The 12,819-nt window shown below is 35.5% G+C and overlaps 1 protein-coding gene across 3 annotated transcripts in view; it reads left to right on the top strand.

The window, feature by feature from the left end:
• Positions 1 to 12,819, top strand: part of LOC137039084 (tight junction protein ZO-2-like) — a 105,581-nt gene that overhangs the window by 17,572 nt on the left and 75,190 nt on the right. The window contains exon 1 of one of the 3 annotated variants that reach the window (XM_067414286.1): positions 686 to 778. The exons of 1 other annotated variant lie outside the window; for it this stretch is intronic. In XM_067414286.1, coding sequence (XP_067270387.1) covers positions 722 to 778 — 57 coding nt within the window. In that variant the 5' untranslated portion in view covers positions 686 to 721. Of the gene's footprint in view, positions 1 to 685; positions 779 to 11,272; positions 11,518 to 12,819 lie in introns of those variants that run through there. One more of the 3 variants, XM_067414287.1, reaches the window with a different exon arrangement.

The raw sequence follows: 12,819 nt of genomic DNA, 5'->3' as shown, positions 1-12,819 counted from the left end.
TGCTATCTATGTATCTATCCATCCATCCATCCATCCATCCATCCATCCATCCATCCATCCATCCATCCATCCATCTCGGTCGGTAGGTCGGTCTGCTTATCTATCTATTCTGTTTTATCAGGCTGCTAACTCTATCTATCTATCTATCTATCTATCTATCTATCTATCTATCTATCTATCTATCTATCTATCTATCTATCTATCTATCTATCTATCTATCTATCTATCTATCTATCTATCTATCTATCTATCTATCTATCTATCTATCTATCTATCTATCTATCTATCTATCTATCGGTCGGTCGGTCGGCCGGCCGGTCTGTCTGTCGGCCGGTCTGTCTGTCTGCTTATCTATCTATTCTGTTATTCTGTCTGTCACACTAACCTACCTTCCTTCATGCATACATACTGTACATAGACAAAATTACATTAGGCCTGTTTTGCGAAGCCTGGATTGCAGCAGCCGTGATAATTTCTCTGCTATTTTTATAACATCGCTTTTTTTTCTCATGAAGGCCATAATGTTTTAATAATCTCCAGTACAATCAATAACATAAATAAATGGAGGTAAACTGAACTGATAGTTGCAATCCTCCAGGATAGGCTTTAGCTAGCATGTGTGCTAATCTGCATGTTCTATTGTAGGGACCAGTACACCTCAGAGTTGTTCCCCTCCAGCTACACCAGGGAGAACAATTACTGGACCAGCGAACCACAATACATGTACCTCGCAGATTTACGCCGCGCCTCTGTACGCAGTATAACACATCTGTGGCAGGTATTTCATGTTTCTATTCATTTTCTTTCTTCTTTCTTTTCACCTAATCATGTCACCTGAAATCTTTTCATTTAAAACTGTTTTGGGGATATATTCTACCCTTTCATAGCATTATGTTTCCATGGACCCTATTAGCCAAAATATACTTTTATATAACCATATGTAGCTTCGCTTTGGTTCTGTACCCTTCTCTCGGAATTAAACAAGCTGTTAGGTTACTGTACCTGAAGACTTCTGTATATAAATTATGTTATTAGTTCTGTCATATGTTTATTGTATTGCATCACATTTTTATTGCAAAAGTGCAAGGAAATTGAAGGATCAAAATAAATCAGACCAAAAAGACATTAGACATTCATCATGCTATTATTTCAGATCATTTGCTTTTCACCCAAAAGCATTTCCATTTGTTGTGTCACAGGTCTTACATGACGAACACCACATTTCACAGCAAATGTTCTCTGTGTATTTAGTAGATATCTCTTTTTATTGAATGCTATTTTCTATTTTATAGAATGCTATATATAAATCATTTTACATTATCAGCATCATGCAAACAGCTGAAGTCATGCAGACTTATGTCTAATCCTTCAATAAGCATTCAACACAATCCACCTTTGTGTCCTTCATGTGACATTTTACTCAATCTCAATTCAGAAAGCAGAGCCAAGAAGGGTTTAATGATTATACATCTGGCAAATTGACTTAGAACATGTAGCTTGAAATAATAGACCTTTTAGGTTCAGGTGTAATGTAGTTATTTGTGTTGTACAGCTTTCTTGGGTGTCTTTATAATTTTACTGATATTTGCATAATATTTCCCCTTAATTCCTATGAAAATATGAAAGGACATTTGGGTATTTTTTTTTAATATATTTATGATGATTAGTGTCTTTCCTAAAGTAGAATCTTTCCTAAAGTATTCTTCCGTTTGCATCTATCTGCGATTTAGTGTACGTTTCATGTAAAGTGTATGTTTTTTATATTAATTTGTCATTTGAGAATGTCAATGTAAGGCTCAAATAATGCTGTGAGGATTATTAAGAATGAATTGGACAAACATTTCACTTGATGATTTTGCATGCTAAATGTGGTCCCTACAGTCCTTTCCCTCAGCCTTTTCATATTTTATCTTATTCCTCCTGTTACATCAATAGGCAGTGACAACATTAATTTTCATACATAATGCATTAAAAATCATGAATTTTAGAACAACTTAAACCACTGAAGCTGATGTAATAATAGTACATACATGACCTGTATCATCTCAGACTGGACACAATAGCTGGGTTGGCCTTTTAATACGTTTGCTGATTTAGACTTTTCACTGAAGCTGGCATTTGGGAGCCGGGCGATCCCTAGCTCTGATTTATGCACTGACCCAGAGGGAGAAACAAGAAGGAGATGGCCAGGGTGACCTTCGTCCATCCATTGCTTCCTCTCCTGCCGTATGTGAACTATCAATTGTTGTCATCATAAGTAGATAAGCATATATATATACTTTTTATTTAATGGATATATATATATATATACTTTTTATTTAATGGCCTTTATAAATTATATAAAATACTTTTTTGAGTCTAATGAAATATGGATTTTTTTCTACTATACAGTACATTTTCATATTGGACAAAAAAGTAAAGCTTTTCTTTAGACTATTTTTATTTTATCACAATATCACAGTTAAGGAATAGTTCAAATGAATCACCCAAAAATGAAAATGTGATGTATATCTGCTGACCCCCAGTGCATCCAACATTTAGGTGTCTTTGTTTCTTCAGCAGAACACAAATTAAGATTTTTAACTCTGTGGGCCAGTCATATAATGCATGTGAATGGGTAACAATTCTATGAGAGCAAAAAAAAAAAAATGCTTAGACAACATGCACAAAGAGCCCTGTGGCTCATGACAACACATTGATATCTTAAGACACAAAATGATCAGTTTGTGTGAAAAATCGAGCCGTATTTATATAATTTTTTACCTCAAATTGAATGCTATATCCAACAGCCATGGAACGCGCTTCACTTTTGGTAAGAAAGATCAAGATCGCCAGATCGTGTATACAGGAAGGGATGTCTTTACACGTACACGACGCCAGAGTGTGCATATTGACCTTCTTTACTGGAAGTGAACCGTGTTCTAGGCTGTTGGATAGCGTTGTATTTGAGGTAAAAAAATGATATAAATACTGATCGGTTTGTGTCTTAAGATATCAATGTGTTGTCATGAGCCACAGGGCTCTTTGTGCATGTTGTCTAAGCATGTTTTTTTTTTTTTTGCTGTCATAGAATTGTTACCCATTCACATGCATTATATGACCTACACACAGCAACGGGAGTTAAAATCTTCCTTTGTGTTCTACTGAAGAAACAAGCACACCTACATGTTGGATGCCCTGAGGGGTAAGCAGATAAACATCAAATATAAAAATTTTGGGTGAACTATCCCTTTAAGAGAATTCCAAATAACTTTTATATGTAAAATTATTTATTAATACAATTTATATTTTAAAATGTTCATTTTCCCTAATTGAAATATTTCAAACAAAACATGTTTTCTTGGGAATTTTGCTTGAATTTCCCCCCCAGAATTTGTGTAAAATCCCTTTACCTACAAAAAGCCATTTAATCTAGGAAGTGACATATTTTTTCGTACAAAAACAACATCATATCAGAAAGCATCGTAAATTAATTTGATAAATTCTCTGATTTTTTTTTTGTATTCGTTGGTTTCTGGTTAGTAAAATTACATAGACTGGTAAAATAATATAAAAATAATATTTTAAAAAAATCTTCTGAACTATGTATTTCCTTTTGCATGTCAATCTGTCAAAGCCTTTATGTTTTGTGCAGTTACACATCACTTAATCGACTGAATGAATTCTAGTCAGTCATGTGAAAAGTGCCCCTCTTGTGTTTGAAAGGGGTATTACATCAACAATTCTCAGTAGTTGATTCTGCTAGAGATTCAGGAACTTTCAGCTTTACTTTTATTCAAAATGATAGTAATTTAAACCTTAAGTTAAGACATCTTCACATATTGTATATAAATCTAAAGTATGCTTAAAATGATGACATTTAGACCATGTCAGCTGATATGTTCACTGGCAGGAACTGGACATTGACTCAAATAGTTCTTTATGTGGACGGATTTATTTATTCATTCATTCATCTTGGTTATTTCTGTCCCTGTCGAGCTGGCCCCACACTTTTCAAATGTATTATTCATTCAAGCGTAGCTTCAGGCAGCGTAATCTAGAGGGCACACACACTTCATACTTCATGCCAATGCATATTTCAGCAGCAATACCAGTCTTAAGTGTTGAGTTTAAGGAGTCCAGCCAGTGTTGTGCAGGATAAAATATTATTACCTGTTACCTAAAATATTGTGCAGAATATGGGCTTCTTTATTACTTTTATTCTTTTATTCTTTATTTATTTTCTAAGGAAAATGCATGAAATGGAAGCTGTGATAGTCTTTTCTAAGTTTCTTCCCTATTGTTGCTTCTTGGACACTATTTTTTTTTTAGGATGGAACCTGATTTTGTCCATCAGCAATTGATTGAATGGTTGCGGCTTGCTATTGGTCAATCTTATGTGAGTGACAGGTTGTCCCGCCCTCATGCTGTTAGTAAACACAAGAGAGAAGAGATGTCACTGCAAGAGGGAGAGGAAGTCATTTTGATTTAAGAGGGCGCATGAATTAAAAACGAAAAAATATGATTTGCAGACAGATAAATCATTTATAATAAGTGTCCCAATATTCTTTAAAAGAACAAGAATTGATTTCTTGGTGACTTTAAGGAGCAATGATATTGCCTCATTTGCATATGCTTTCTGATTGGTCAATTTACTAATCAAAGGAGCATTTATGCTGTAGAACTGCTCTGCAATTTGTGTAGTTTCAATACTCACTGGGGCTACCATTTTTTTTTTTTTTTTTTTTGTCCATTACCGTATTTTCCGGACTATAAGTCGCTCCGGAGTATAAGTCGCATCAGTCAAAAAATGCGTCATGACGCGGAAAAAAACATATATAAGTCGCACTGGACTATAAGTCGCATTAGGGCAGAGCTGGAGCCGCGCGCATGCGAGCACGCGAGCACCCGCGCGCGCATGCGACCACCTGCTCGCGTGCACTCGCTCGTGCCCGCTTCACTGCATAACCCGAGCAGAAGAAAGAAAGTTTGAAGTGAGTGAGAAACTTGTAAGGGACTGGCGAAAAGCAGAGGTTACTTTAATTGTGATGAAGAAGAAAAAGAAATCTACTTGCGGACTGTAAGCAAGATGGCCAGAGCTGAAGGAACGAGTCCACAGAGGCTTGAACTCTGCCGGGAGAGGCTCTGCCGCGCGAGACGAACGCTGTGAGACTCGTTCTCCGCTGCATGTTTTACTACATGCTGTTTGTATTTTGCAGAATAAGATTTTCTTTATGGGAGCATTTTGTTTGTGTTCAGTCTTTCTAAGTTGTTGTGTATAAGTAAATATTAGGCTACAGGAGCAGCATAGAGCGCATTCTCGCGGCTATATGTTTATTCTTGTCAGTCAGTATGAATTAAATTTGATATATAAGTCGCACCTGACTATAAGTCGCAGGACCAGCCAAACTATGAAAAAAAGTGCGACTTATAGTCCGGAAAATACGGTATATCGATCTTATGAAGTTATAAATATATTTCTGAACACTATGTAAACTGAAATTTTGTCTCTTAAAGGGTTAGTTCACCAAAAAATGAAAATTATTTGATTAATTACTCACCCTTATGTTGTTGGACACCCGTAAGACCTTCGTTCATCTTCGGAGCACAAATGAAGATATTTTTGTTGAAAGCTGATGACTGAGAAAGGCTTCAGAAAGGCCTCCATTGGCATTCAGTATATTTCCACTCACAAGACCCATAAATGCACTAAACTAAACACCTCGATACAAGGTCCATCTCACTACAGTGGCTGTACAATAATTTTACAATGCGTCGAAAATAGTTATTGTGCACACAAAAATTTAAATAACGACTTTATTCACCAAGTTATTGATGTGAACTCGACCCATGCACGAGAATATGACGCAGATCCGCCGTTCAGATACATGACCCAGAAGAGGAGGAGCGCTGCTATCGCGTGAGTTCACGTCTGAAACCTACACGAAAGACAATTTGGCAGATAAAGTCATAATTTTTTTCAATAATCTCGTCGCTTCGTAAAAATTATTTTACAGCCACTGTAGTGAGATGGACATTGTAACAACGGTTTTAGTGCCTTTATGAGTCTTGTGAGTGGGAATGTATTGAATGCCAATGGAGGCCTATCTGAAACCTTTCTCAGTCATCAGCATTCAACAAAAATATCTTCATTTTTTTCGTTCAGAAGATGAACAAAGGTCTTACGGGTGTCCAACGACATGAGGGTGAGTAATTAATCAAATAATTTTCTTTTTTGGTTGAACTAACCCTTTAAAGACACTCTGTCCCCAGAGTGTGTATGTACAGTTTTAGCTCAGAATACCCCACAAATACTTTTTTATAGCATTTTAAAATTGTCACTTTTTAAGGATTTTTTTGTGTCCTTTTAAATGCAAATGAGCTGCTGCTCCTGGCCCCGTTTCAAGAAGAGGGATGGGCTTCAAGTCAGAAACTGTTCAGCCTTATGTGTTCAAATCGGAGTCAGACAAAGATAGTGACAACATGTAGATTACATGTAGAGTGATATTTACGTTTTTGAATGGTTAGTTAATAAATGTATCTGATGTGGAGATAACTATCTTCAAGTCATTGATTACCATATTCTGTCATGATTATATATAAGTCGCTCGTGTGGGAACTGTTGTAAGATGCCTTTAGAGCCAGAGAATATCTGCTGCATGAAGAGAGAACATGTAAAACACTTTGACTTTGCATTTGCAGTCAGCAGAGCCAAATGTTATATTTCAGTTCTAGATTTTACTATGAATATTTATTTTATATATTATATTTTAATATTAATAATCTACTCTATTAATATTGCTTTTATTAGTAATAAATAAATCTACCTCAGTTTTAATCAATTGTTCACCTGTTTGGGAAGTGTTTGTCATGTTTTGACAATAAAGTTTTAGTTTAAAACCACAGTTAACTGTCTGTTTTACATATTTCACTCAGGAGCAGTAATATGCCTTTAAATTTTAAAGATTTTACATTTATCGATATCGACTGATATGGAAAATTATATTATGATCATTTTTTGGGGCCATATCGCCCAGCCCTAACTACAACTCTTTCTCTTCTCAACATTGCCCCTTTGTTGTGTGTTCTCGGAGGCGGGGTTTATGTAAATTTAGGGTTAGTGATAGTCACTAAACCATGATGAATAAGCTTCGTTGTAGTCCCTACCAGCCGTTTGTTATAGTCCTTAAAAAGCGATTTATTTAAAATAAAATGTCTCCCTTTGTTTTGAACTTTGAGCATTGTAACTTTGCAGATTTAGTTTGTTCTCAAACAGAAACATTACACACTAACTAAAGTTAAAACAATTTTCATCATATTCAATCACCCCTTAAGTTTATTTTGAATACATTTTTTGAGGTGGCTCATTGCAGAGCCAAATAACGTGCTAATAAAGCTTAAGACCTAGTTAGGGTTAGTGTTAGGGTGTGGCAGGACCTCCAAGCTCCATCCATTACATCCAGAGAGGGCGAGCTGGACATCAAGCAATATTGATGTTGATTGTGTCAAGAAGCCTGACCACTTTCTGATTAAAATGAATTAAGGGCTTTAGAAAACCGGTGATAACTGCAAAGCTAACACACTGTACTTCATCTCCACTGCATGAACTCAACAGCCTGTTAATCTTTTCTGATTAGTATGTGCAAGACAGCTGAATCAAAACATGCCCGCTAGGCCACACTTGACTGTTTCACTGCATCACAATGTTTATTTTTAGACTTTATTCTGATCTGAATCTTCACTCCAGAGTGCTTTTATGTAATTTTATCTGGCTCTTGCGTGATTTTTCTGTAGGTGCTAATTAGGTCCATATGCTGGATTTTATTGAGGTCCTTGTTTTTTTCTCACCTTTCCTCACACCTAACGTGGATGTGCTGAGGGATAGATCAGCTCTCATAGACAGTGACAGACCCGATCCAGGCCATAGAAACAGGCTTTTGTGCTCTGCTGAGTTCACACTTGAAGCACCTGTGTGACACAAAAGGTTCCTGTACACATTTGGATTCTTGCTTCTATTGCGCAGATCTTAGGGTTTAAAGGTGTCATGAACTGCTGTTTTTATTTTTATACTGCTGTCTGGTCAACTGATGACGTTTGTGTGGTTTCGACAGGGTTACGTTTCGTTTTGATAGCCCGTCTGGAAAACGCATAGCCCTGGACTACTATTACATATAAAAAAGACGTTAAAAAGACGGTCCGATCGCCTCCATGAGTCGGTTGGCTACTGAATTACACATGCTTATTATTCTGTAGAGGCGGTGTTTCATCACACGATTACGTCAGGATGAGGCACCAATCATTTTCTGAGCCTGGTGTCTATAAAAGCTGTTCTTTGACTAACAAGAAAGTTTTCAACTCTAAAACGTACAGGATATTCTTATGACCTTTTATATATCAAAACCTCAAGGGAAAGTTGATTTAATATTTAAAAAAAAAGATAAATCCAAGGCAATCTGGTATATTTCTTAAACGTCTGTGAACCCAACACATTTGAGAATTTTATTTGCTTTTTTACAAGTTGGAGCTGCATGTTTTAAAATTTGAATTATTCCCTGATATGTAGAAGGGCTTTTTTCTTCACTGATCAGGCATAATATTAATAACTTTATAAATTATATAAATAACTAACAAAACAATCACACATTGCCATATAACTCTTACAATAATAATATATTATTCCGTATGCATTTCAAAAATGCTTTATCATCTAAAGTTTCTGTAAGCACCTGACATGTTGCATGGTAATTCATATGTATTAATGTTAAATGCATTTAGCATATTTTACCTCTTCCAGGAGATTCAACTGGAAAAAGTCAGTTCAGAAAAAGAAATGGCATGCATTTCATTTTTCTTTGAAATGGCATGCATTATAAAAATAAATATTTCATGTTCAATTTAACCCTTTCTCATGTAAATTTAAAATATTCTAGCTGTGTTCATTTTTTAAGGCGACTTATTTTAGAACGTACGGGTGCCGACGTGTTAGTTTGCACCGCAATTCAGAGAATCGTATCTGTCGGAATTAACACATCTATTCATCCACTTTGCTGTAAATACATGAATGTAAGTGGCCGGTGAAGCTGGAGAAGAATAGAGTACATTTTATAGTTACCTAATACCTACACTTCTGACATGAATAAAACACATCTTCAATTTATATAGTCTGTATGATGCACTGAATGTTCTAATCTGTGTGATAGTACACGTCAGAGGTTTAAAAACTAAGACGTCATTCCATTTTAATTCTACATCCTTAAATTAAAATTTGAATTACAATTCTGTGTCCTGAACAGCATGTGAAATGACAATATGACAAAGGCCTTCTTGAATGGCACACACCCCTGGTAACCAATAGTCCACGAGACAGCTGCAATCTGTACAGCCACTTGTGATAAAGAGGCCAGTCACTGAATCAGACTGGTTCAGCAACTCTCTGTCATGATTACAGCAAGGTCAGTGACCAGAATATGACTTAACTCAACAACACACTCCATCACATGTGCGCACACCCACAACAAATACTGCTGATCAGATAGAAGAAGCACATGTTTGTCCACACATTATGGCATAAAAGATTCACGCTAATGCATGTGAAACGTGATATACTTCACTGAACACACTTCATGACATCACTCATGCAGATACTTAAACGCTGCTCTGATCCGTAATGCTGTTGCCCAACACTGCCTCACTGGGGCTCCACCCCTTGTGCTGACATCATCCACAAGAGAGGATGCTGGGAGATGACAAAAGATGTCTGTGACAGAGTTCATGTATGAGTAAACAACATGCTCACTGGGTGTTTCTGTTGACAATAAGCAGTTCTGAGTTCGACCAGTGAGGTCATCATTGTGCCTCGGAAAGAGTGTCACTCGTACGGCACACAAAGTGAATTATGTTTCTATTGTTTTGTGTTCTGTTGCTTTAAACGCTTGAAATGTATTATACACCTTTTTTTTCCACACTAGATGAGTTATACCTGCATGTCCCAATGTGTCCTGGTGTACTTTTAAAATTAGATCTGAACTGATAAATTTAGATCAAATAACCTAATGAAAATATCTCATGAAAACAAGGGAATTTTTGTAGCGCTTTTGATTTGGAGTCTGGCTTTGAGAGTGTTGACATGTTTGGTCTGAAAATCAAGGGTAGAGTTTTGACACTTTGTCACTTGGTCCCTCGAGTTCCAGTGAGGACTTTGAGGAGACTGTTGACATGTAGGCAAAAAAACACCACCGCATCATTTTTGAAATATTAGTTTTCTCTGTTCTGTTTATTTGGGAACAGGTTGGTATTGAATACAAGAAAGTCAATAAAAGAAAGAATTATATTGATAGTACCTATATATCTATCTATCCATCTATCCACCCATCCATCCACACTAATTCCTATAATAGTTATTTAATATTTCTATCCATCCATCCATCCATCCATCCATCCATCCATCCATCCAAAAATACAGGTAAAATCTTAAGACTTCTTAAATAGTACCCGTGTGTGTGTATATATATATATATATATATATATATATATATATATATATATATATATATATATATATATATATATATATATATATATATATATATTTTTTTTTTTTTTTTTTTTGACATGTATACATGTATATGTATATATATATATATAAATTAAGTTATGGAATGTTGATTTATAATCCTTATAAAAGGCAACCCCATGCATATTTTGGCTTGGCTATTCATCTTGTTTCAGGTTTGTGTGCACCTCTATCCAGATTTATATATAATCTTTGATTTAATGATCATCATCAATACCTGTCTAGATTCAAAATGCATATTGCAATTGAGATAAATAGGTTACCTATCATTAACTCCTAAATCCCCCTCAAAAAGAGTTTATTTTCTATATTAAATCATATTTATGTTTAACATTATATACGTTCTTTTAGTATGTCACAAAGCAAAGTTTCCCTTCAGTGACATCAGAAGTTTTTAGCTACCCTTGACAGTAAACATGGTTTAGTGTGTTATCGTGGAACTCTCTCAGGGAACAGTTAAATCAATGTTTGCCCGCTGGGCGCTATCATTTGATAAACAGGGAGGGATGGATAATTTAGAAGCGCAAAAATGAAGGATTAAATGAAGACAACAGAATAAAATCATTTATTTTTTAAAATAAAAGTTGACACCTATATTTCATATTATTTATGTATTTAATATTGCAGCGCGAGTCTTATACACAAGCTGCGCACCAGCAAAATACACCCCTTTTCCGTAGTTGGTACAATCGTGAAGTAGGTTGGCTTGGGTTGAAAGTCGCTCCGAGCAAAAATGTTTCCCAGGGTCTGCCTTCGCGTACTCAGACGCTGATCGCTCCAATAGGAACGATTTCATAAGGATTTTCTGCTCAAAGCCATGCTGAATCCAAGAGGCTGACGACAACGACAAATTTGAAATAATCGCCCTATTTCCAGCGCCGAAGTACTTTTTTGAACAGAGAGAAACCAGGATGCCCGTGAAAGGTGGAGGAAGAGTTACTTATCCGAATAAAAGCGAGAATGTTGTAAGTATCGCTGCTGGAGGAATGCCATAGTTTTCCCGAAATAGTTTTTTAAGTTTGTTTTGAGGGGGGGAAATGTAAGCGTTAAAATATAAGAAGTTTTTGATCCGAGATAGTGTATATTAATGTAGTTTCTGATAATAAGGTGGTTTCAGCCAATGGAATGCTGTACTGCAAAAGTTCACCTGTTGACTTTCCCTCAGGGTGGACGCCACAGTGCGAGCACGCTCCTGTCAACTCCATCCCAAAGAATTTCATTTTAGAACCGCTTATATATAATTTTAATAGTCAGAAAGAATATTTAGCCATGTTTCCGTGTCATTGGACGCCCACGTCTAAACACCATCTCATAGAAACAAAACAGGGAATTGTTGTAGTGCTTTCGTTTTGTATTCGGACTTTTGTGAGTGTTGACATGTTTGGCCTGAAAAGTCAAGACTGAAGTTTGACAATTTGTCGTTTGGTCTATTGTGTTCCAATGACTACTTTGAATAGATTTTTGACATAAGCATAAAACATGCACATTGCACAGCTATTATTTTTTTCCCTCTCGTTCCTGATTTTGAATATTTTAGTGATTTCTAATAGAGGGTATTGAGTGTATTATGTAGGCTACTGTATATTTGATGTGTTATATTTCTATCTGTTTTTGGTTTTGGATGGTATCAGTCAAAAGTTTGAATACACAGCTACCCTTTGTTTATTATTGTTATCCATGTTTTACATAAAAGTAAAGTTGAAACTGAAATAACACAAAAGGAAATAAAGGAATTATGTAGTAACGACAATAAATTATTGTTTTTTAAACTGTATAAAATGAGCTGAAAAGTCTTTGGGGCTAGGTGATAGCTACAAATGTCCCACATTTTGATTATATTCAGTATATATCTTGATATATTTATTGCCCTAGATAATTTCTACATGATAGTTTTTTGCTCCCCATAAAATAAATGCATACAAATAGTTAACTTCAAAATCAACATAACATATTGTCTAACTTACTGCTTTTTTTTAAATGATATTTTTTATAGTCAGCAAAAATATTGCTGTCATATGTTTTTTTTTTAGGTTTATATTTTTTCACAAAATGTATTTCTTTCAAATATTTGCATAAAAAAAGTTTTTAATTTCATGATGTTATTCAAACAAGTCTTACGACTGCCAGTGAACTCCAATAACTCACACTCTAGTATATATGATTTCATATCAGCTCAACTACTATTACATCAGAAAATAACTTAATTAAACTGTTAGGGATGCAGAAACTATTCCTGGAGCAGTTGGGACCAGGTCACCTTGACTTCG

Source organism: Pseudorasbora parva, chromosome 13, assembly GCF_024679245.1.
Source record: "Pseudorasbora parva isolate DD20220531a chromosome 13, ASM2467924v1, whole genome shotgun sequence".
Taxonomy (NCBI): domain Eukaryota; kingdom Metazoa; phylum Chordata; class Actinopteri; order Cypriniformes; family Gobionidae; genus Pseudorasbora; species Pseudorasbora parva.
This window is presented reverse-complemented; position numbering and strand designations above follow the sequence as displayed.